Below are 23,959 nucleotides of genomic sequence, written 5' to 3'. Positions count from 1 at the left end.
AAATTCCTTTTTTTGTTTGAAATGTTTTTTTTTTTTCCCTGCAGCTCAGCTTGCTATTTCTTGGGGGATGTTCTGCAGCACCAGGTGCCGAGATCATGCTCTGTTCCAGGCATGTTTCCTATGGTTTTGCGCGCTCCACCGCGCTGGGCGCCCAGCCACCCCAGGGTGCAGAGACGACGCCCGGCACTCACCCTGCAGTCCCCACGCACGCAGAGGCTGAAGGCATCCTTGTAGGAGCAGCGGGTCCCGTCGTGCACCATGCGCTTCATGGACACCACCTCGCCCGTCTCCCTCGACTGGCAGTAGAGATGGCATCTCTCCTTGGCTGGGAGGGAGACAACGGGGCATCGGCGAGGACCCTCGGCTGTGCTGGCCGCCATCCCCCGTGGCTTCCCCACGTTGGCCCAAGAGACACCCTGAGTTCTCTCCATGCGAGGGGGGCGCTCCTGAGGGGTCCCGCGATTCGGCTGCCCCTCCCCGTCCGGGGTCTCCTGAGCCCTGGACCCTGGTGCTACCATCCTGAGGACAAGCATCGCCCTAACCAGACCAGGAGAAAGGCAGTGGCTGTTTCCTAAGTTTCAACCCTCTGAAGCCCGTCTTCTCCGAAAGCCGACGATGGCCAGGCCCCTCCCGAGTCATCCTTGGCTCCCCGGGACCCTCCTTTCTCGGGATTTACCGCAGAGGTTCCTAAAACACTGGCTATTGCTTCACGGCCACCTGCTTCCCCACAGGCTGCAGCCTCCCCGGGGCGTGCACTGGGTCCAGTCGTGTATCCCCAAAAGGCACGTCCACCCTCAGAGCACGGCCTTAGCTAATTAGTCGAGATCAAGGTGGACTAAATCCACTGACTGGGGTCTTAGAAGAAGAGGGAAGACGCACAGCATCTGAAGAGGAAAAGGCCATGTGAAGTTGCATGTGGCCACATGCTAAGGAAGCCTCCAGAAGCTGGCGATGGGTGGGGGGTGCGGGGTGAGCTCACTGCGGGACACAAAGTGACAGAGGAATCTAACCGCACTGCCAGTGGGTCACACAACCAGGCTGCAGGGCTGGGGAAGGAAAGAAGTGGCCTCAGGAACCTCGGCCAGCGGTGTCTTGCCCGAGTGCTCTCAGGCCCAAGACGAAACAATCGTGTGTCAATCCTGGAGCCTGGTTAGTCGAGGGGCTTTGCGTGGGGAAGGGGCTGGTGGTTCCAAAACCACCTTGCAGGTCTGCTAGGAACTAGGATGGAACAAATAAGCAGAGAATGAGAGCCAGGTTTGACTACAGGGGAGCGGGGTGCAGCACCCACACAAAGCTGGTCCAGCAGCTTCCAGCGGAGGAGGCCGTGGGGTCGCTCCTACGGAAGTTTGGAATTCAGGACGGGCTCTGGCTCGTAAGAGAGGTGGACAAGCACCCGTGTCCTTCCTTGGCTCCTAGCACCCCAATTTTCCTTCGAGGAGCCACCCTTCTCCTGCTCTCAGTCCACGTGCTTGCACTAAACCTTCCACACTCTGGCTCCTGGAAACGGGCGTCCCCCATCCCCGGGCCACAGGCGGTTAAACCTCAGAGGGCTGAAAACCTGGGAAAGGGAAGGTTTCTGTCTCCTGAAGTCTCTAAGCTCACGGGACATCAGGCACCAGCTGCCTCCAGCTCTGCCCCTGCTCCCCACCATCCCTGAACCTGCCTGTTGGGGACTGAATCCTGTCACCCACAAAAGACTCGCTCAGATCTCCACTCCCGGTCCTGTGGGTGTGAACCTGTTTGCTACAGGAGCTTTGAAGATGCCACTGGGCAGGTGAGGCCACAGTGACGGCGAGCGGGCCTTAATCCCACACGGCTGAAGTCTTCAGAAGCAAAGGGAACTGGACGTGGAAGTAGAAGCCAGAAGACGGAGAAGCCAGAGAGCGAGCGAGCCCGGTGACGGAGGGCTGCAATCTCCAGAGTGCAGCAGGCTTCAGGGAGAGCGTGCGTTTGCCAACATCTTGACTTTGAACTTCTAGCCTCCAAAACCGCGAGACCATAAATTCCCGTTGGCTAAGCCACCCTGTCTGCAGTATTTGTCACAGCAGCCCCGGCAAACGGAGACACTGGCGAAGGGCCCGGCCCTGGCCTCGTCCGCCCGACGGAGGCCGTAGGAGACCCCAGCTGGCCCAGTGCCTGGCTCCTCTGAGACTGCAGCCCTGCCGCGAGCCCCGAGCCCCCACCCCAGGGGTGGGCTCCATCCTGCCTGTGCAGAATCAGGGGCATGGAACAAGGATGCCAGCCCCCTGCCGCCCGCTCCGGGCTCTGCCTGCTGCTCACCGTCCCGGTGCTCATGAGGCAGCCAGTGGTGCTGGGCATCCCCGTGCTCGAAGTACAGGTCCCACTGGCGGCACTGCTCCTCCCGGAAGTCCGCCTGGGGGTCGGGGCAGTCCTGGCGGTTGCAGAGCTGGAACTCGTAGCCCAGGCCCGAACAGGTGCGGCCCCCGTTGGCTGGCCTGGGGGGGGGAAGCAAAGGCCCTGCAGCTCCACGCCACCGGAAGGACCAGCTTTGGGGAGCCCCTTGGGGTCTGTGGGATCCCTGAGTCTCGGGGGTTGGGACAGGTCAGCGGAGCAAAGGGACCCACCCTGCCCGGCCCCAGTGGCAGGTCCCCAGCAATCCCCCAGCCGCCCGGGCCTCAGGGCAGCAGGTGCAGAATGGGCTGGGGCCCCTCCTGCCAGCCCTGTCGGCCCTGTCACAGCACCGATCGCAATTGCAATTGAACAGCCAACGCGCAATGGTGTATTCAGGTTCTGCCTTCCCCACCGGGCCATCAACCCAGGTGGCAGGGCTGGGGCCACCTCCTCACCATCGGGCCCTCAGCACCAGGGGGAGTGCAAAAGCAATTGCGAATTTGCAGCATCCAGCACCGGAAGGAGCACACGGCCTCGGTGCAGGAGGTGCGGGGAGCCTGTGAGCACCCGCGCTCAGGGGCCTCACGCTTGGGTGCAGGGGACCCCTGGGCCGGCAGGAGGGGCCCCTTCCAGGGAGGGCCTGGCGGGAGCCCCACTGGGATCCGCAGTGATCAGAGCAGAAATCTGCGTTGTGTTGGAAGGAGAACCTGCTTAGCCGGTGAATGCAAAATCATGGGGGAGGAAGGGTGAGGGAAGGGGCTTGAGCCCCCGGATTTTTCTCACACCGCGAGGCCCCTTCACATGCGCCCCACTTATTAAGGAGAAAGCCACGTCCCTGCGCACTGGACAGTGAGTGAAGACGGAGCAGCCTGAGCCCCGGCTGCCATCTCCCAGAGAGGGCACGGCTCCCTTCTGCCTCTGCTCCCAGCCCCGAGCCCCAGGCAGATCAGGAGGGGGAGAGAGGGGCTTCATGCATAAGCTGAGGGCTGGGGGGGTGGGCGGCCCTCCCACTGCTGAGCCTCAGGGGTCCAGGCACACAGCCCCGAGCCCACCCTCCCTGCCTCGGACTCCCCGTGGCCGGAGAAAGTGCAGCAGCTGGAAAGAGCCAAAACCAGAGCATCCCAAGCTCAGAAAGCCCAGGCAGGCTGGACGCAGCTCGGAGACCTATGGGGCTTAACTCTCGGGGGTCGTGGGCTCCCCTGAGAAGTTGGTGTGAGCTGGAGACCTGCTCCCTCCAAAAAGGACACGCGCACAAGCAATCAGACATGATTCCACAAAGCCCGGAGCCCTGTGGAGGCTCAGGGTGAAAAGCCAGGGACTGATGCTCGGGGTTCTGGGCCCCCAATTTGGAAGCTGAAACTCTGTTGTTTTTTGTTTTTTTTAAATGTGACATCTCCTGACTGGTAATATTTTCAGGTAGATCACAATCTTTGACAACACTGCACAGGCTAAAGAAAGACGAAAGCCAGCAGTCCCCGCACAGCCCTGGGCCTGCGGCCTAAGGCCTCGGTGGGTGGGTTGGTGACGCAGATGATCGTGGTGGGGGGAGAGGGGGGCTCCCGGCACGCCTGTCCCCGTTTCATGGCTGTTCCCTGAGGTGGGCTGATGGGGGCACGGGGCGTGATGAACCCACCCGAGCCTGCAGACTCGGCGGCACGAGCACAGTTTCGCTGGCTCCACACCCTCGCCTGGTGGGGACGCCGCACTGGCCGAGGCGACGGGGAAGGCTGCAGGCAGGAGGAGCTGACACAACCCAGAGAGGGGACGTGAGGATGTGACGAAGGAAGGGGAGAGGCCCTGGGAGATACTTGCAGGTGGACTGGAGGAGGCAGGGATGAGAAGGCCTGGGAGGTGGGGGTGCATGAGAGAGAGGCAGGAGGGGGAGCAGGTGGAGGGGTGCGGAGTCTGGGCAGCGGGGTACTGGGGAGCGTTTTGCTGACTGGTTCTCCTGCCTGGTTTACAAACAGCTGCTCGGATGCAGCGCCCGTCCCCAGGCTCCCAGCATCCCGGGTACCCCGTTTCCCCTCGCAGTTCCGTCTTCTATCCTTGCTGCTCTCCCTCCCGGGGGGTGAGGCACGGCCAGGGCTGGCTGCCGGCCCCTTCCCCACAAATGCTGAGCAGCCACAGGGGACCCTGCAGGGGGGCCCGGCTGGTGACGGCCCCGGGGACCCCCGCCCGCCACCCGGGAAGGGCCCGACTCACTGTGGGTTGTCACACTGGCGGGTCCTGAACTTCACACCCGTGCCGCAGGTGCGCGAGCAGGAGCCGAACGGACTCCAGGCACCCCAGTTTCCGTCCCGTTTGAGGATGTCGGGAGTCAGCCAGATGCAGTGTCCTTTAAAGCAGTGCTGAGGGACAGAAGGCTCGCGGGGTCAGGGGCCGCTGCTCGCTGGACCCCGGGCACCCACAGACTTTCCCACGGCAGCCGTGGCACCTGCCTGTGCTCAGCCCTGGAGGCGGGAGGGATCTGAGCCTGTGCTACCTCCAGAAGCTCAGAAGAGGCCACTTGGGAAGACAGGCCCCCTAGGATCGGGGCAGTCAAAGGCTCAGGGAGGTGTCGGCCCACCCGGTTCTCCCGGAGCACCCCTGTGGCCTCCCACCACCCCTCTGCGTCTTTGCCAGCTACTATCCTTCAGCCGGAGTCTGTCCACCCCCCACCACGTCTCCAGAAGGTGTGCCATTGCTGGTGCAAACACGTGGCACACTGACAAGCATAACACTGGCCCAGCGATCCAGGGATGTCAGAGATATTTTAAGATCCATTTATTTATGTGAAAAAGGCAATTGGGAGAAAATGTTACGTAAACACAGAACAGGTGATAGGCTGATAGGGCAAAAGTTAATGAGTATAATAAGTAGGTGATGGGAGTTTACAAGACACACATTTACAACTTAGACCACTTCAGTCCCCCAATAGCGGGGAGTTTATACAACTTAGAGGGTCTGCTTTATGAAGAAGAGGGCAAAATTTAAAATATTAATTAGGTATAAAATATCAGTTTCAAATAAGAAAATATGTCATGGAATTTTTAAAATTTAAAAACTGAAAAATGACCCCTAACATAAAAGGAGAGAATGGTTATTTTAAATTAATCATATCTGATATGACTTTTCCTATCATTTTTACTGTATTTCTTTGATCCCATCTTCATATGACAATAGTTTTGTGATACCCTTTCTAGAAAGAGAACAAAAAGATAATGCAATTGTTCCTTTGACTTGGAAGATAAGCAAACTTTTTAAAAAGGCCAGGCAGTAAGTATTTTAGGCAGCATGAAAGAGGCCACAGAAAATACGCAAATGGATAAGCTCGGCAATTTTCCAGTAAATTTTATTTACAATAACAGGCAGCAAAAGGAAACTTTGGAAGAGCGATGTGAGGAGCTTGGCAAAATGTCTCCCTAGTAAAACAAGCATTTAACTAGTGGAAATTATTTTAAAAATAAACAAAAGATTTAAAGTCTTTAGAGATTGTCACGGGGTCACACAACAAATGGAGAAACATTTATTCAAGAAAATCTACTAAGCCTTGGTAAGAGCAGGGAAGGTCCAGGGCATCTGAGCCACGACCCACTCCCGTCTCCCCCCCGGCTCAGCGGGGCAGGAGCTCTGTTCCCAGAAGCTGCTTCCAGAAGACAAGGCCCCCTCTCCATTCCTCCCCAGCTTCCAGCTAAGACGACAGTCTCACTGTGGGAAAGGCAGGCCCCAGCTTCTGTCACCCCCAAATCCGTGTGGCAGAAATCTGTTCCAGGAAGGAGTGACCAAGACACCCAGGGCCCCTCCTCCCACCCAGCCGCCATCAAGGGGTGGACGCTCCATCCCCGGTAAGGCCTGTCCCGAGTATCGGACCCTGCTGCTCCGGGCGAGCTGGCTCATAAGGCAGGGTTTGCATGCTTGGGGGGCAAGCCCAGAATTCTCGCCGCTCCCCCTCACACAGTCCCGTACTTGCAGGGGTATTATCTTGGGAGAAGGGGCCACTGTCCCTACCCCGGCTGTGGTGCAGCAGTGCAGTGGTTCTCTCTAGAACAGAAAGCTCCACAGCTCTCCCTAAGGGAAGGGACTTCATTTGGAACAGAAAATGAGAACATTCATGCCTAAATTCATTATTTAAAATAAAAGAGATCTTGGTAGTGAGCAATTGGGGGGGGGCGGGCAGTAGCTCCATGGTACTAGAAGCAACAAACACAATGGGTGACCAGCTATAAGCTTTACAGAGATAACCAGGGACAAACACAGCTGATAAGAGGAAGCCTTAAAGACTGGCAATACCCTGCCCCTGCAAAAGGTCCAGGCTTTACAGGGTCAGACTGTAGAGCACGTTATGCCCCAGGGCATTATCAAAAAAACGACAGAGCCATCAACAAGCAATTGGTGAAGACTAACAGTTGGTGACACCAATAGAAGAGGAATCAGAAGGTTAGCAGGCAATCAGGGAAAGAGTCAACAGAGCCTGCTTAACCCCTGTGTGTGTGTGTGTGTGTGTGTGTGTGTGTGGTGGTGGTGAGAGGAGGTGCCTGCGCGTATACCCAAGTCCGTGACCCCCAAGGTGCAGGGGAAATAAACCTCGTTGAAACGGTCCGGCCAAGTAACTGAACAGATAAACAGGCAAACAATAAGGCTCAGGGTATCGATATCCAGTTACTTCAATCTATTATCTAAAATGCCAAGTTTTCAAAAAATATTCCAAGGCATGCAAAGAAACAGAAGGTGTGAACCACATACAGAAAAATAAGCAAGGAACGGAAACTGCCTTTGAGGGTCAGACGCTGGACTTAGCAAACAAAGATTTCAAAGCAGCTATTATAAATATGCTCAAAGAGCAAAAGGGAATCCTGTATAAAGAACTAAAAGAAAGCATGAGAAAAATGTCTTGCCAAATAGAGAATATCAGAAAATAGACAGAAATTATAAAAAAAAAAAGAAATTCTGAAGTTCAAAAGTACATCCACTGAAATGAAAAATTCACTAGATTTGACCTGGCAGAATAAAGAATCAACTGAAGACAGGTCAGCAGCAATTATGCAATCTGAAGAGCAGAGAGAAAAAATCATGAAGAAACACGAAGAGCCTCTGAGAAATGTGGGACAGCATTAAGCACACGAAAATCGCACAATGGTAGCACCAGAAGGGAGGAAAGAGAGAAAGGAGCATAAAAATATTCAAAGAAATAATGAAAGAAAACATCTAAAATTTTATGAAAAAAATTAATCTACACATCCAAAAAACTCAATGAACTCGAGGTAGGATAAATGCAAAGAGCCCCAGACCCAGACAGACGATAGTCAAAATGTTGAAAGACAAAGACAAGGAGGAAATTTTGAAAGCAGCAAGAGAGAATGTCTCATAATGTACATTAATAATGCATATTAATTATTATAATGTATATTAATTATTATTAATATTAATCATTATTAAAAGCAGGTGACTTTTCCTCAGAAATAATGGAGACCATCCGACAAAGGGATGGCATATTCAAATGCTGAAGACAAAAACTGACAACCAAGAATCTTATATTCAGCAAAATTTCTAGCAAAATTAAGATGAAGTAAAAATACTCCAAGGGAAACAAAACTGAAGAATTCACTGCTAGAAGACCCACCATACAAGAAATACTAACGAAGTTCTTTGCGCTGAAAAGAAGTGACACCAGAGAGTAATTCAGATCCACATGAGGAAGCAGAGAGCAGAGGCAAGAGTAATATGTAGGAAATTATAAAAGACAATATAATTTCATATTTCTTCTCCATTCTTCCCTTAACTGATTTAAAAAGCAACGGCATAAAGTAATTGTATATAGTTGCATTACTGAACCTATAACTTATGAAAATGTAATATATTTGACAAAAACAGCACAAATGAGGCTGATTGGAGGAAGGAAATGGTGCCAACTGGTAACTTAAATCTACAGGAAGAAGTGCAGAGAACCAGATATGGTAAAGGGAGAATTAATATAACAACTTCCATAAATATGTACTCACTATCAGTTTCTTTAAGAGCCATAAGATTATATTAATAAAAATAAGAATGTATTATTGGGCTTGTAACACATACAGACATAACTTCACATAACAGTAACAGCACATAAAGGAACAGAATTGGGAATAGAGCTACAAAGGAACAACATTTCCAGATTTTACTGGGATTACTTTACTATAAATTAGAAATCAATCTTGACAAGACAAGCATTGAAGCTCTAGAGAAACCACTAAGTAAATAACTTCTTTTAGAAGTAAAAAATTGCGGGTGTCTGAGCTTGTACCTCGGCTTGCCAGGCCTGGGCCAGGGGACCTGATCACCCCCTGGGGAGGGTAGTAGGTACGGGCGTGAGTGCCCTCTGCAAGCCCCCCCCGAGCCTGAGAGCGAGGTCAAGGCAGCTCCCTTTTCCTCACCCAAAATGCCACTGGCAGGGAAGGCTTGCGGAGGAAACCGCCTTTCTCCCAACTGCCCTTTCCCCACTTCCTTATCTTACCCACATACTCCCTTGTGCCAAGGCCACTCCTGCCACCGCCAGCGCGCATGCACCGTGGCCAGAACAACCCCCGCCCGCTGCAACGGCTCCTGCGTCCTCTCAGAACCACTCCTAGCCCCTCTCCCTTCAATATTGCCAATTTAGGCTACTTCACCTCCTTTCCAGCCCTGCCCCTCTTACCAGCCTATATAACCTGTAATCACCCCTGAATAAATCTCTTTGGCGCATACTCCTACTGGATGAAGAGTGTTTTTGTCCTTATCGCCGCCCCCCTCCACACCTTGCACGCCTCTCGCCGAGGACCCCTGGCCACGTCCTCCGCCTCCCCCTCGCCTCCGGGAAAGGAGCCCCGCCGCCGGTACCCTTTAAGCAGCCCCGAGAGCTGAGGGATCGGCTACCGGCCGCCACTCCCCCTAGAAGCAGTAACCCCGACCGCAAAAAAATCATTAAGGAATTAAAAATTACACTAGAAAACATTCACTTAATGCAAAAAGAAGCCATATTAAAGGAGGAACAGAGAAACAAAAAAGGCATTAGACACAGTAAAAATAAAGCAAAACTGCAGCTATAAATCCAACCACATCAATAAGAACAGTAAATCTGAATGGATTAAGCAACACAATCAAAAGGCAGAGATTACAAACTTTGTGCTGAGTACAACAGATACAGTTAGATTCAAAGACACTGATACATTAAAAGTAAAAGGATGGAAAAAGATATCCTATGCAAACAGTAACCAAAAGAGAGCCCGGAGTGGTATACTAATATCAGACAAAATAGACTTTAAGGCAAAAAATATTACTAGGTATAAAAAGAAAATTTTATGATGATAGAAGTGTCAAACCATGAGGACAGTATAACAATTGATTAAAATTTTACAAGAGCATCACACACTCACACACACACATACACACACACAGAAACACCTTAGTAATAACCTAAAAAATAAAAAGAAGTGCAAAACATATACTCTAAACTTTGTTGAAAGAAATTAGAGAAGACCTGAATAAATGAAAAGACAACCCGTTCGTGAATTGGAAGACTTAATATTGTTAAAATGGTAATACTCACCAAACTGATTTACAGAGTCAAATGCAAGTCAAAACTACAAGGAGATATCACTTCATAGTCACTAGGGTGGTTATTACAAAAGGCACAAACAATCACAAGTTTTGGTGAAAATACGGAGAAATTGCAGCTCTCATACACTGTTAGTGGGAACATAGAGCAGCTGCTCTGAGAAACACTCTGGCAATTCCTCTAAACGTTAACCATGGAGTTACCACGGGACCCAATAATTTCACTCTCAGGCTTATATCCAAGGAAAATGAAAACACACATTCATGCAAAAACTTGTACACGAGTGTTCATAGCAGCATGTGTCATAACTGCCCCAAAGTGGAAACAACCCAAATGTCCATCGACTAATAGATGGAGAAATAAAATGTGGTATATCCATACGATTGATCATTATTCAGCAACAGAAAGGAATGAAGTACTAATACACGCTAAACATGGACGAGCCCTGAAGGCATTATGTGAAGTGAACGAAGCTAGTCACAAAAGGCCACGTTGTATGAATCCATCTCAATAAATGTCCACAAGAGGCAAATCCCTGGGGATGGTGAGTAGATTGCCCAGGGCAGGGGGTGGGGGGAGTGGGGACTGACTGCTAATGGGTCCTGGACTTACTGGGGAGAGACACAAATGTTCTGAAATTAGATTGTTGTGAGTTTTTCACAACCTTGTGAACACGTCAGATAAAAGCCTTTGAGCTGTACTCTTTAACTCGGTGAATTGCATGGGATGTGAATCATATCCAATAAAGCTCGGAAAACAGCTAGAATTGGTCCACACACTGTGGTTTGTCAACCCTTTCCCTAAGATGTTAAGGAAGATATTTCCTTCTTTTATTATCAAAATTTAGAGAAGTTATTGTTGATGTCTTTTGAATATTTATGATCGTCAGATTTGGAGAAGCTGGTATCCAGTTTCTTTCGATGAAGTGGATTTCAGGGCATTTCAAATTTTTCTGGACAGAGCCTGATTTTAAACATTCTTTGGGTTTGCATTCAACTCAATAACCAGTTTTCTGCTGACATCTTTATTGCACAGGCAATATTCTGAGCTTCACATTGTCACTGATGCTGTCAATGTTTCATGTCCGATCAGAAAGAAGTTTCTCCATCGTGTTCACTGGATCCACTTCTCTTCATTCATTACCTTGTCAAACACTCTACGAGCTTGTCTGTCATTCCTCTTTGATATTTAACACTCCTGATGAATGACTGCTTTCAGCTTGATCTGAAATCTTTTTAGTTACAACTCACTTTTTGAAATCAGAGTTATTTCTTTTACGCATTTTTATTACTTTTGTTTCATACTCCATTAACTTTGATATGATTTTTCTCTCCATTCTTTAATAAACAAATTTGAAAATGATAAAAGTGGGACGCTTTATAATATCCAATTCAGCAGGCTGTAATTTCTCCCTTGTTTTATTGAAGCATTTCAAAACAAGTTTCAACATTGCAGCTAAACTGGTGTAGCAAGGCTTTGTCGACATTTTGATTAAACTTTTCCGCATCTAGTTTTAACCAAGTTTCTCTTTTGGTCTTTGAAATTTTATTTTAGGGTCTCTTACTTTTTTGTTGTATTCATGCAGTGGGTGCCCTTTCTAAAGAAAGACCTGACTTGGAGCTGTGTTTAAAATGCTCCACCATACCTGAAGAGAAAACGTAAACTGATGCATATACAGAAGCAGCCCCAACCTCAAGCAGAGTTGAGGCACCTTTTCCTCCAATGATTTGAGGAGAATAGGTTCCACGGCCCTATTACCTATTCTGTGACACTTTGCGGGACAACACCACGGGGCTGGCATAGTGGCACTAGGACTATTTCTGCAAACTATTTCTACACTCAAATGGCTAAGGTAACTTAACCATTCTGCTGGTTTGAATCTGTTATGTACCCCACAAAAAGCCATGTTCTTTAATGCAATCTTGTGGGGGCAGACCAATTGTGGGTGGGACCTTTTGATTATGTTGTTTCCATGGAGATGTGACCCACCCAACGCTGGGTGAGACCTTTTAATTGGATTATTTCCATGGAGGTGTGTCCCCACCTGTTCAAGGTGGGTCTTGATTAGTTTACTGGAGTCCTTAAGAGTACTCAGGGGCTGACACAGACCCAGATGCTGGGAGATGCAGACAGAAAGATGTTTGGAGATGCTAAGATAAGAGATGAAGCCCAGAGTTTGCCCTGGAGAACCTAAGTGAGAACCCACAGATGCTTAAAGAGGAAGCCACTGGAATCAGAAGCTGAAAGCAACACAACCTGGGAGCAAAGGACCAGCAGACACCAGCCCCGTGCCTTCCCAGCTGACAGAGGTGTTCCGGATGCCATCAGCCTTTCCTCAGGGAAGGTATCTTCTTGTGGATGCCTTAGTTTGGACACTTTCAGGGCCTTAGAACTGCATAATAAACTAATAAACCCCCTAAACCCCCACTGTAAAAGCCAATCCATTTCTGGTATTTTGCATTTCAGCAGCTTTAGCAAACTGGAACAATTATACATGGTAGAGCCTGAGAACTATGAAAAAGGATCAACAAATGTACCCCAAATCCAATCTCCCCATAGCCAGAACCATGAAATGCCCATGGACACCCTAACATCAGCCAACAGGAGGAGAAACATGTCAGAGGGGGAAGAGGGAGTGAAAAGAGAAGAGATCTCTACTGGTTATGGTGAAAATACCTTACTTTTGCAATTTATAAAAACATACGCCCATGTGAACACACGGCCTAGTGAGGGGCCCTGAAGCTTCAGCATCGTTAGCTTCACGGTAAATCGGTCTCTGCTCCCCTCTCCAAATCTTTTGCTGGCTCCCCGCTGCTCTAGGGATGAAGATGGAGCCTCAAAGGCCCTGGATGTGTGGCCTCTACTCACCTCCCCGGCTTCATCACCTCCCATGTGTCAGGCCCGGGAGCACTGACCTCTCTGAGAACCACGCTTGTCACTGTTTCTTTCCCACATGCACCTAGTGTAGTGGACGCTGTGGTTGCCACCCAGATCACTCATCAGGACGGAGACCCCTTACCCCCGCTGCTGGGAGGGGAGCCACTCACGGCTCACCCTCCGGGAACAGCTCTCAGCCAAAGAGCTCTGCCTTGCCCCAGTCGTGCCCCTTCCTGGGGACAGCCCAGAGCCGATGGCAGGTCTCCACTGCAGATACAAGAAATGCTTCAATTGGGATACGTCTGAAGGGCCAGCCCAGCTCCAGAGCTCCCTGTGGGATCAGCTGAGTCACCTAATGCTCCTGCATCCCCAGTCAACCCTCCACTCACCCCACAGGTGTCAATTCCAAGAGTGCTCCTCAGTAAAACCCCTACAATCACATCTCCGCCCCAGAGTCTGCTTTCAGGGGGAACCACGCCTCCATTTCCACGTCTGATTTGCTCCTGGTACCCCCCAGGTTCTCATCTCTCAGGCAAGTCCTTCCTGGCCTTGCTACCTTTGGACCCGTCTGCTTGGGAGCCCGTTTTTCTTCTTCCTTCCTAGCAAAGGCCTCTCACCCTTCAGGACTCAACCGGAACACTCTCGGGCACTAGTCTGAGCCCGCGTGCAGCACTGAGGGGCTGCCCCTGTCCAGACTCTCCTTCCTGGGGCTGTGGGTGGGGGCGTGCAAGCTCCTGGCCAGAGGTCAGGGTCAGGAGCTATCCGGGGTCGGGCAGACCTGGCTCCAGACCCTGTGCACCATGGCCACCTCCTTCCTGGGTCCCGGCAACCTCACCTCTCACACCAGCGCTCCCCTCACTCGACCACGGAGGGGAAGGGAAGGACCCACAGAGGTGCTGGCTGGGACCCCTGCAGCAGGTGGAGCCAGGTGGGCTGGGAGGGTCAGGTAAGGGAGGGAGCACGTGGGCCGGTGCCCCTGGAGGCTGTTGACCAGTGGCCACGGAAGCCAGGGGACACGAGGACGGAGGCGGCCACAGCAGGGTCCACGTGATGGTTGGGTTTGTCAGCTTGGCCGGGTGATGGTGCCCAGGTGTCTGGTCAAGCAAGCACGGGCCTCACCGTTACTGCAAGGACTTTTGCTGGTTAATCAACCAGAAGCTGGTTTACTAAATCATCAGTCAGTTGACTGCATCTGTGGAAGATGACATCAATGAAGGGCGTGTCCTCCGCAATGAGTGACTCCGATCAGCTGGATTTAATCCAATCAGTTGAAGACTTTTAAGGGAGAAAAGAGAGGATCTTCACTTCTTCAGCCAGCCAGGCTCTCCTGGGGAGCTCATCAAACACCTTCACTGGAATTGCTGGTTTGCTGCCTGCCCTGTGGAATTTGGACTCGTGCATCCCCACAGTTGCATGAGACACTTTTATAAAATCTCATTTACAGATATCTCCTGTTGGTTCTGTCTCCCTGGAGAACCCTGACTAATACAGTCCACTGTCTCAGCAGGGCACACTGGTCCCTGGTCCAGAAGTGGGGTGCTGGGGATGGGACCACTCAGGTCACCCCAAAGACCCACAGTGTATCCACTCAGGATGAGCTTGTGGGGTGGAGCATGGAAATCCAGCACTGCAACAGTTCAGAAATGCTCAGCGTGCACTTCTTGAAACAGAGCTGCCCATTTAGCATGAATCAGTGCTCACAGATGGGGCTTACCCATCAGAAAGCTCAGGCCAAGGCATCCTCCATATTATGTGATGGGACCGATAGCTTTGTGTCTGCAAACGTTTAAGAGATGTGCCTTCCAAAATTCTCAACGCACGATACATGAAGTGGGGCACTGGGGCATCACACGATTTTGTACTGTGTATGTGTCTCAGATGGTTCTCCTAAGGAGTATATAAACACTTAGGGTGGAAGTTTGGTCCCCAACGTACCATGCGAGAATGTGGGGGCACACCCAGATATTCCGAGGCAGGAGGGATCTTTGATCAGGCTTGGCCTGGACCCTGCAGCCTGGAAGGAGCCCTCTGCTTGGCCTGACCCTGCCTCGGGTACCCAGGGTGGCACGTCGGAGACACCCCGAGTCTCCAGCTCCCTGCACAGGGTCGGGCACCCAGCAGATCCCCGGGGAACTTCAGCTTGTGTTTCACTCGCCTTCCCAGTGCTCACACTGTCACCCCAGCCTTCTCATTTGCTCCCCGCAGCCACCTCGCCAGGCCCCTTCCAGGGCGAGTCCCCCCCTGAAATGCTGGCCCTTCCTGCTTCCCACCCCTCAGGCCACTGGGAACCTCCTCAGGCCCATTGGTCACTTCTTCATCCAAAGGGAACACGCTCCTCTCTCCCCTCTCGGCCAAACCCGTCCCCCAAAACTCTTGATTCCATGAGAAAACCTTCCCTCTCCAGCTGGCCCTTGTTTCTCACTACCCTCATCCTTTCTGCTGCCTCTCCATGAGGTGCAGGATTCCGAGCCCCAAAACTGGTGCTGACATCCCCTCTGCACCTGTGCAGACCTCGAGCCAGCAGTGAAACTAAAGTGAAGGCGATGGCACTGGGTAGAAGAGCGTCTCCCCAAAATTCACGTCTACCCAGAACCTCAGAATGTGACCGTATATGAAACAGGGTCTCTACAGATGTAATTAGTTAAGAGGAGGACAGCTGGAATTAGTTTTAGTTTTTTCCCTTCTGATTTCTCCCTTCTGGAGCGGAATGTCCGATGCCTGTCTGTCACTGAATTTTGGAAGCAGGTAAATCATTTTCTAGGGGTCACAGGTCCACAGATGGAGGGGGATTTTGCCCCAGGATGGATGGCACCCAGAATCTCACTCAGTAGATGATTTAGATGATGAGGTTTGGGACTTTTTGAGTTGATCGTACTTAGATGAGACTTTTGGACTTAGAGTTGATGCTAGAATGGGTTATGACTTTGGGGGATGCTGGGATGGGGTGACTGTATGTTGCACGTGGGAAGGAAGTGAATTTTGTTTTGTGTGTGGGCAGAATGTGGAGAGTCCTGGGTTGAACACTGTCTCCCTCCGCCAAATTTCCTGTGTGTCCTAACCCCATGACCGGTGTCCTGACAAGAAGGCCGTGTGAAGACAAGGACGCGCCCAGATGGAACTCAGCCACGTGAAGGGAGACGCAGAGGTTGGGGTGCTGTAGCCACACGCTAAGCAAGGTTGACAGCTACCACCAGTGCCAGGAAGAAGCAAGGAAGGTTTCCGAGGCAGCACGGCCACGCCAACACCTAATGCAGGACTTCCAGCCTCCAGAACTGTGGGAGAAGGCTTTCCTGGTGATCTCAACCACCCAGTTTGGGGTAATTTGTCTCGGTTGCTCTCGGAAACTCCGACAGACACTGCAGGTCACCGCCGTCTTTACAATGTCGACACTCACTGTCCCCTCCCCGGGAGTCGGTGGTGTTGGGTACCCACCTGCTGGAACGAATGCCACATGCTGGGCTGGCCTAACGGCAGGAGCTTAGGGGCTCACGCCCCAGAGGCGGGCGGGCGGCTTCCCCCAGGGCTGGCATCTCCTCGCCGGCCATCTGGGGGTCCCCGGCTTTTCCGTCACCCGACAGTGCACACGGCGGCATCTTCTCTCTCTTCGGGATGCGCTAAACGACCTCCAGCTTCCGGCTGCTCCCCGTGGCTTCTCTTTCTCTCTCCTCTGTCTGAATTTCACTCTGCTCAGAAGGACTCCATCAATCCAGATCAAAGTCTGGCTTGGCTCAGCTGGGCCACATCTTACCTGAAGTCACAGCTCCAAGAGATCCTATTTGCATTGGGTCAATGCCCACGGGACTGAATATGCCCTTTTGAGGGGGCAAGGTTCAATCCCCAACAGTGGATACATGAAATTGTGAGTGAGCAGGGGTTCAATGGAGAAATGGGAGTGGAGAGAAGAGGAGAGGCTGGGTGCAGCCCAGCTAGGGAGGGGGAAGAATGAAAACCCCGTCCAGGCCGGCTTCCACCAGGGCCCGAGCTCTGCAACTCCGCTGCCCCCCACCCCTGTGCGGCCTCCACAACTGTGAGAGGACACACTTCTGTTGTTTGAAGCCACCAGTCTGAGGTGGTTTGTGACAGCAGCCTAGGAAGCTAATGCATCCATTTCTTCATTTCCCCGGAGTGCCCTTCTGTGCTGGTTTGGATCTGTTATTTACCCCAGAAAAGACGATGTTTTTTTAATCCACTGTGGTGGGGGCAGAGCTATTGTGGGAGGATTTTTGATTAGATTATTTCCATGGAGATGTGACCCTACCCATTCAAGGTGGGTTTTAATTAGTTTAAATTAATCCTGGAGTCTTTAAGAGAGCTCAGGGAGAGCAAGAGAGCTCAGAGCCAACACAGACCCAGTTGCTGGGAGATGCAGACAGAAGGATGTTTGGAGATGCTAAGCTAAGAGATGAAGCCCAGAGTTTGCCCCAGAGAAGCTAAGAGAGGACCCTGATGCTTAGATGCCCAGGAGCTGAAGAAGCTAAGAGAGACCCAGAGACATTCTGGAAAGAGCCATTTTGAAACACAACCTGGGAGCAAAGGACCAGCAGACACCAGCCACGTGCCTTCCCAGCTGACAGAGGTGTTCTGGACACCATTTGCCTTTCTTCTTTCTTCTGTGAGGGTATTCTCTTGTTTATCCTTAACTTGGACACTTTTATGGACTGAGAACTGTAACTTCATAGCCAAATAAACCCCCTTTATAAAAGCCAATCCATTTCTGGCGTTTTGCAGAACGGCAGCTTTAGCAAACCGTAGCAGCCCGCCCCCCACCCTGTCTGCCCAGTGGACTGGGAAGGGGGGAGGAAGCGAGGCTGAGCTCCACGTGGGGTCCCAGCCCTGGCAGGGGCTCAGCCCAGTGGTGAAGCCAATGTTTCCTGCCCCTGTTCCTGCGGGGAGGAGGGTTATGTGAGAGCATCTGGCTTCCCAGGCCCCACTGCTGACTTCCAACAGTTCAGTGACTCTGGGGGTGCAGCCAGTCACCAGGGGGCACTTCTGAAAAATCCCAATTCCCAGGTGTTCACACAAAAACTCGTGCAGCAGTGTTCACAGTGGCACTAGCTACGAGAGCCCAAAGGAGGCGGCACCCAAGTGTCCATCGACAGAAGAACAGAGAAAACAAAACGTGGTCTCTCTGTACACAGAATATTATCCGCCATAAAAAAGAGTGAGGTGCTGCTCCGCACTGCAGGATGGTGAGTGTTGACATCACTGTGCTACGTGGAAGAAACCAGCCACCGAGGCCGCAGACTGCAAGATTCCACTTACACGGACGATCCGGAAAAGGGAAATCCGTGGACACAGACAGCAGAGGAGGGGTTGGCAGCTGGGGCAGGGCTGGCCGGGAAGAGGCGGCTTCATGGGGCAGGCGTTCTTTCCGGGGTGATGAAACGCTTTGGAACTAGACAGAGGTGTAGCTGTGCAGCGCTGTGAATGCACTAAGGGGCCACTCGGCCCCCCATGCTGCTGCCCCTCTAGGGGCTCCCACAGTGCACGGGGTTGATGGGAGGATGTGGAGCCCTACAAACTGCAGGGGGTCAGGACGGTCCTCAGAGGAGGGGATTCCTGAGTGGGTGATGCTACGGGTTGAATTATGGCCCCTTGAAAGATATGGTCAAGGCTTAGTGTCCGACCCCAACGGGACCCTGTTTGGAAACGGGGTCTCTGAGGATGTCGTGAGTGAAGAGGACACCCCGCTGGATTAGGGTGGGCCTTGGGTCCCCCGTGATTGCCTCCTTCTAGGAGGGGCCCTCTGAGAAAGCCCCTGTGACCGAGGCCGAGACGGAGCTGAGCCGAGGGCACCACGGGATTGCTGGGAAGTCACGGCCGGTCGCCCACCGCAGCAGAGCGCAGAGCCCGGCCCACACTAGGTTTTGGGCTTCCAGCCCCCAGAACCATGAGGCAAATAAATTTCTGCGTTTTCAGCCAGCAAGTCTGTGGCACTCGGTTACAACAGCCCTGGAGAAGTAATTCAGTGGGGTTCACGCACCGTGAGGAGACCTGAGACCCCAGCTTTGCTCCAGCAGAAGAAATAGGGTCTCGGAAGCATCGGAGCATGGAAGCTCCGGTGTATTGAAATTTGAGGAGGGGGCGGTTATTAGGAAGGAGCCCGGAGAGGGGGTGGGCCTTCCCCTAAAAGCCCCCGGCATCGCCCGTGGGCACTGCAGGGCATGCTACCCGGCGATGAGCGTCCACAGCTCCGTGTCTTGGGGTGCCCCTTCTCTCCACTCTGCTGCTTTTGAAGAGCCCCTCGGCCCCCAAACTCACCTTGCCAGGTGCACACATGGTCCCATCCAGGGGGGGCCCCTTCTTGGTCTTGCAAAAGTAGGGGTTGTCTGGGTGGCTGCACCACAGCTGCTTGCAGGGGTCGAAGGTCCGGAACTGAAAGACAGGACACAGCGGCTTTGCCGGGACACCCCGGGGGGCTGCCCTGTCCCCCAGGCTCCCACACCCAGGACACCCCAGCCGGACAGCCAGTGGTGCTGTGAGATCCGTGTGCTTCTGGGGTCATGGGGAGCTGTTTACGGTGCAGGCGCCATCCAGCTCCCCGCCCGTGGGGGCTGCACCCCTGCCTGGCTGGTGGGCATCTCTTTGGACCTGCGGTGGCTGGGGGTGGTGAGGGGTTGCACTGCAAGGTCCTGGGCACCCACCATCCGCCTGCCATGGGCTCCACCTGCTGACACCCCGTGAAGCCCTCCGCTCCACCCACACAGGCCCTGCCTCTGTCCCAGTGGCCTCTTCCTTCTGCTTTCTACAACCTGTCCTTACAGCCCCTCCTCCAGGACATCTGGGGGGACCTGGCTGACACGCCAGCCTGGCCACGCACTCCCCTAGCACAACGTTTCTAGAGCTTCCCACGCAGGATAATCGAGCCCACTGTGCCCTGAGTCAGCTGTGCAAGGAGGGAGCCCATCCCCATCGGCACCCCAGCTCCCCACTCCCAAGCTGAGTGGCTGTGGGTGAGGTGCCGGCTTGGAGTTGCTACGGACCCCAGAATAGCCACGTTCTTTCAGTCCACGCATGAGGGTGTAGACCTACTGTGGGTGGGGCCTTTCGATTAGGTTGTTTCCACGGAGATGTGACCCAGCCCATTCAAGGTGGGTCTTAATCCCTTTCCTGGAGTCCTTTATGAGAGGAAAAAAGCAGATGGAACTCAGAGAGCTCAGAGAAGCTAAGAGATGAAATCCAGAGTTTGCTCAGAGAAGCTAAGAGAGAAACGCCCCGGGAGCTGCTGAGAGGGCCACAGACGCGCAGAGAGAGACATTATGACACCAGAACCCAGGAGAGAACAGAAGTGGGAGGTCAGCAGTCACCTGCCACGTGCCTTCCCCTGTGACAGACGAACCCCAAGGCCAGCAGCCTTTCCTCAGAGAAGGTATCATCCTGTCACTGCTGTAATTGGGACGTTTGCATGGCCTTAGAGCTGTACATTTGTCACTGATTGTAAATAAACTAATTTATAATGGGGACTGTAAAAGTCAACCCATTTCTAATCTATTGCTATTGCATTCTGGCAGCTTCAGCAAACTGAATCAGGTGGGTTACTTAACCTCTCTGGGCCTCGGCTTCCTCATCTGTAAAATGGGAATATTTTCCTTCTTTCCCTCATGCAGGAGAGACGGACCTGCACACCCACTGACTCTCGCCAACCCCTGGTGCAGCCCTTGCCCCTCTATTTGCACAGCCACAGCCACAGCGACTGGGTGAGGAATGGGTGGGTGCAGGGGGAGACGTGGCAGCCTCTGCAGGGCTGGACCCCCCTTCCCCAGCCGGGCCAGCCACATACTCCCCCCACGTGGGCAGGGAACCCCTGACTTCTCGAGGGGCTGCCCCAAAAGCCTGCCGGGGAGCAGGGCAGCCCGGGGCTGTGCCTGCCGGCCGCATCTGGGGCACTCACCGCCGTGCACATCATGTAGCCCAGGCCGAAGTCGAAGCGGCACTGCTCATTCATGGAGTAGTGCAGCCCGGGGAGCTGGGGCAGTGCCGGCCAGTCGTGGGCGAAGGGGTCGTCCCGCAGGCAGTCATAGGAGCTGTGAGGGCACACGGGGGCACGGTGAGGTGTGGGGGCCCCTGCCAGGGCCGAGAGGGCGGGCCCGCCTGCACACCCTCGCCCTCGGCTGTGCTGCCTCAGTTTCCCCCCTGCATCTCTTTTCCTTGGCATAAGATATCCCAGGAACTGGCTTGTCTGCATCCGGGGACAAAGGGCACCCACTGAAGGTACAGCCGTCCACGCACTTTCCATTCGAGGCCCGGGCCCCCCAACGATGGGACCTGCCCTGCTTTTTTCCTTTCTCATCCTCTGCACCTCAGCTGGAGGGTCTGCAGGGTAGGGGGTCCCAGGGACATGCTCCCTCCTAGAGCTGAAGCCAAAAGATTCCAAGGCTGGGGAGCTCCCCCTGCACCCGGCCGCAGCCCCTGGGGACCCAGGCCGCCTGGAGGGCGGGGGGCTCGCTCGCCGAGAAGGCCCCGACAGTACTTACTGGAGGTAGCGGCCCAGCTCCTGCTGGCTGCAGCGGGACCAGTGGAAGCGGTGGAAGGCAGCCTGCACCAGGGGCGCCATGATGCTGCCGAGCCGCACCTCGTCCCCACAGCGGTTGCCCTGCCCGTTGTGCTCCATGCCCAGCCTGGGGGGGACATCAGGGGCACCGCGTCTGCCCCCCTGGCCTCGGCTGGCCCCGACTTCCCACCAGCGAGAGGCTGCAAGCCAAGGGCGCCCTGGGAGGCGGAGGGAGGGAAGCCCTAGCCCAGCCCCCGGGTGAGACGGCAGCCAGCGGGCAGCCCCTCTGGTACTCTGTCCCCAGGCGGGCACCGAGATGCCCACAGCCCCGGGATTCCTGGGCCACCCACGCCCCTCCACACACTCCAACACGGGGCACCAAGGCCCTGCTCCCAAAGGTTTCCCATCGAGGCTGGTCCAGGGGGGCCTGGGCCCCCACCTCCTGGCTGTGGGCTCCAATCTCGGAGGGCTGGATAATGGGACAGGGAGCACCCTCTGGGGGCTTGAGTGCGAGACTGCGAGGGAGGTGCCCGGCTCCTGCCCTTAGGTTTTCCTCCACGGATTTGTTCCATTAGCAGAAAATGGGCCACACATAGCGCGGGAAGCTGAGGACACTGCATTCAGAGTGGTCTCCCTCGGGGACACGAGGAGAAGTGGGAGGGCATCCTGGACAAGGGTCCTCTCCGAGCCCCCGACCCTCCCTACACAGCAGGGAGCCCCAGGCGCTTACACATGGCCGGTCTCGTGGGCCACCACGAACGCCGAGGAGAAGCCGTCCTCGTGGTTCAGGGTGCAGCTGCGGACTGGGTGGCACATCCCGGTGACAGGCGCGTAGCCTGGGGGAGACAAAGGGTGGCTCCAGCTCCCAGACCCGAGCCCCACCCACTCCCAACCCGGGATCGGGGGCCCTGGCCCAATCTGAGGGGCTGCTTCTCCTCAGGGCCCGAGACCCACCACTAGCCCCAGCACAAAGCTGGAATAGCTCAGAAGACACGCTCACCCCCACCCCCATCATCGTCCCCACCGTCCACTCGGGCAGCCAGGTCAATGTCCCAAGTCCAGTTCTGACCTGCAGGGACTTGTCTGCTTATCCTTCCCCTTCATGGACGTCCCCCGCTCCCACCTTCCCGTGGCAGCCAGCAACCCTGCACCTCCCAGCCGGGAAGATTCTGAGCCATGCTCCTTCTGTAGGGTCTTCTTCCATGAGGAAGAGTGGGGAGTGGGGAGGGACAGTGGCAGCAGGACACAGGCTCCTCGAAGAAGATGCCCAAGGACCCTCCAGCCACCCCCCAGCCTCCCCCTTCCCCTGTCATGAAGTTTTTGAAGAGCCACTGAATTCGCAGCTAACAGTGAATTCGCAGGTGACAGTGAGGGGCCGCCATCAGTTTTGTCAGCCCGGTTCCAAAGGAGTAGTCAGGCAATGGAGACGGACAAGGACTGACGGGAGGGCTGGGGAGTGCGCGGTATACAGCAGCAGGGTCGAGAAGGTCTCGGGGAGCCTGCGAAGCCCTCTGGGACTGGTCAGAGGGGTTTCTTTGGATTCCCCCAGGCAAGAAGTCAGGGAAACTTTAGAGAAGACTTTCCCACAGGTGGGAAAGGCGAAGATGATGGAAGGTCAGGACACCGGGACCACACACAAAGCCAAGAAAAGCCACAGAACGGGCTCTGACCCTTGCCGCCAGTCCTCATCTAAGCCAGGGGAAGCAGCTTGGACAAAATAAACCAGGGTATACAAAACTGTGTGTGATGCCAGCCATGCACGGAGCCCCGACTCACATATCCTTTCATAGCTTTACTCCTCTCAGACCCCACTGGGAGATCAGAGGCAACGCGTTCAAAGAGCAAAGTAGAGACGAAGAGAAGGAGGGTTGAGATCTGGGTGGGCTAGCGTTCAGACTTGACTGCTGAAATACAGTAATCTCACCCCAGTCTTCTCCCCTCAGAACCAACGTGGAAATCTGTATATTAAAGTATTTTTGTTCTGCAGACTTTGAGAAAATTGCCTTGAATCAAGGTGCAGGAGCAAACTTTTGGTATTTTCTTTTTATTTTTTGTACGTAAAGATTTCACAGAAATACGTGTCTCCATGAGAGTATTTTCCATTAATCTTATTTAGCATTCCATGGCTTTATGATCTGAAGGTTTGAAAAAGTGCCTTTTTTTTTATTTCCTTCCCTCTTATTTTATTTTGCTTGGTTTTATTTTGTTGTTGTTTTCTCTTTCTGGAAATCTTATTATAGAGATGTCGACCATCCCAGATTGAACTTGTATCCTTTTTTTTCCATATTTTAATTCTTTCGTCCTTTTGCTCAAACATGGAAAATTTCCTTGGCTTTTTATGTCAGCTTTCAAACTTTTCATTTAACCCACCATGCCTTTATTTTCATAAAAACTCCTTGTTTCTCTCCAATTCTTCATGGCAATATGTTATGGCTTTATGGACATATCTTCTCAAATGGGGTTCTGGGAACACTACTTTTTAAAAAAAATTTTTAATTAGAGAATTTTTACATAAAAATCATGTAAAAAGTACAGTATTCCCATATAACCCTCCACCACTACTAACACTTTGCATTTGTGTGGTACCTTTCTTACAATTGATGAAAGATTATTACAATTGTACTATTAACTATAGTCCATAGTTTACACAAGGGTGTAATTTTTCCCCATTTACGACCCTACTATTAACA

The 23,959-nt window shown here is 53.0% G+C and overlaps 1 protein-coding gene across 1 annotated transcript in view; it reads right to left on the bottom strand.

Annotated features, from left to right (window-relative positions):
• Positions 1 to 23,959, bottom strand: part of ADAMTS2 (ADAM metallopeptidase with thrombospondin type 1 motif 2) — a 227,643-nt gene that overhangs the window by 22,733 nt on the left and 180,951 nt on the right. Inside the window, 7 exon segments of the mRNA XM_037817818.1 lie at positions 192 to 325; positions 2,281 to 2,456; positions 4,555 to 4,700; positions 19,040 to 19,153; positions 20,670 to 20,802; positions 21,253 to 21,396; positions 22,000 to 22,105. Of these exon segments, the coding sequence (XP_037673746.1) occupies positions 192 to 325; positions 2,281 to 2,456; positions 4,555 to 4,700; positions 19,040 to 19,153; positions 20,670 to 20,802; positions 21,253 to 21,396; positions 22,000 to 22,105 (953 nt within the window).

The sequence above is a fragment of the Choloepus didactylus genome, chromosome 24 (genome assembly GCF_015220235.1).
Source record: "Choloepus didactylus isolate mChoDid1 chromosome 24, mChoDid1.pri, whole genome shotgun sequence".
Taxonomy (NCBI): Eukaryota; Metazoa; Chordata; class Mammalia; order Pilosa; family Megalonychidae; genus Choloepus; species Choloepus didactylus.
This window is presented reverse-complemented; position numbering and strand designations above follow the sequence as displayed.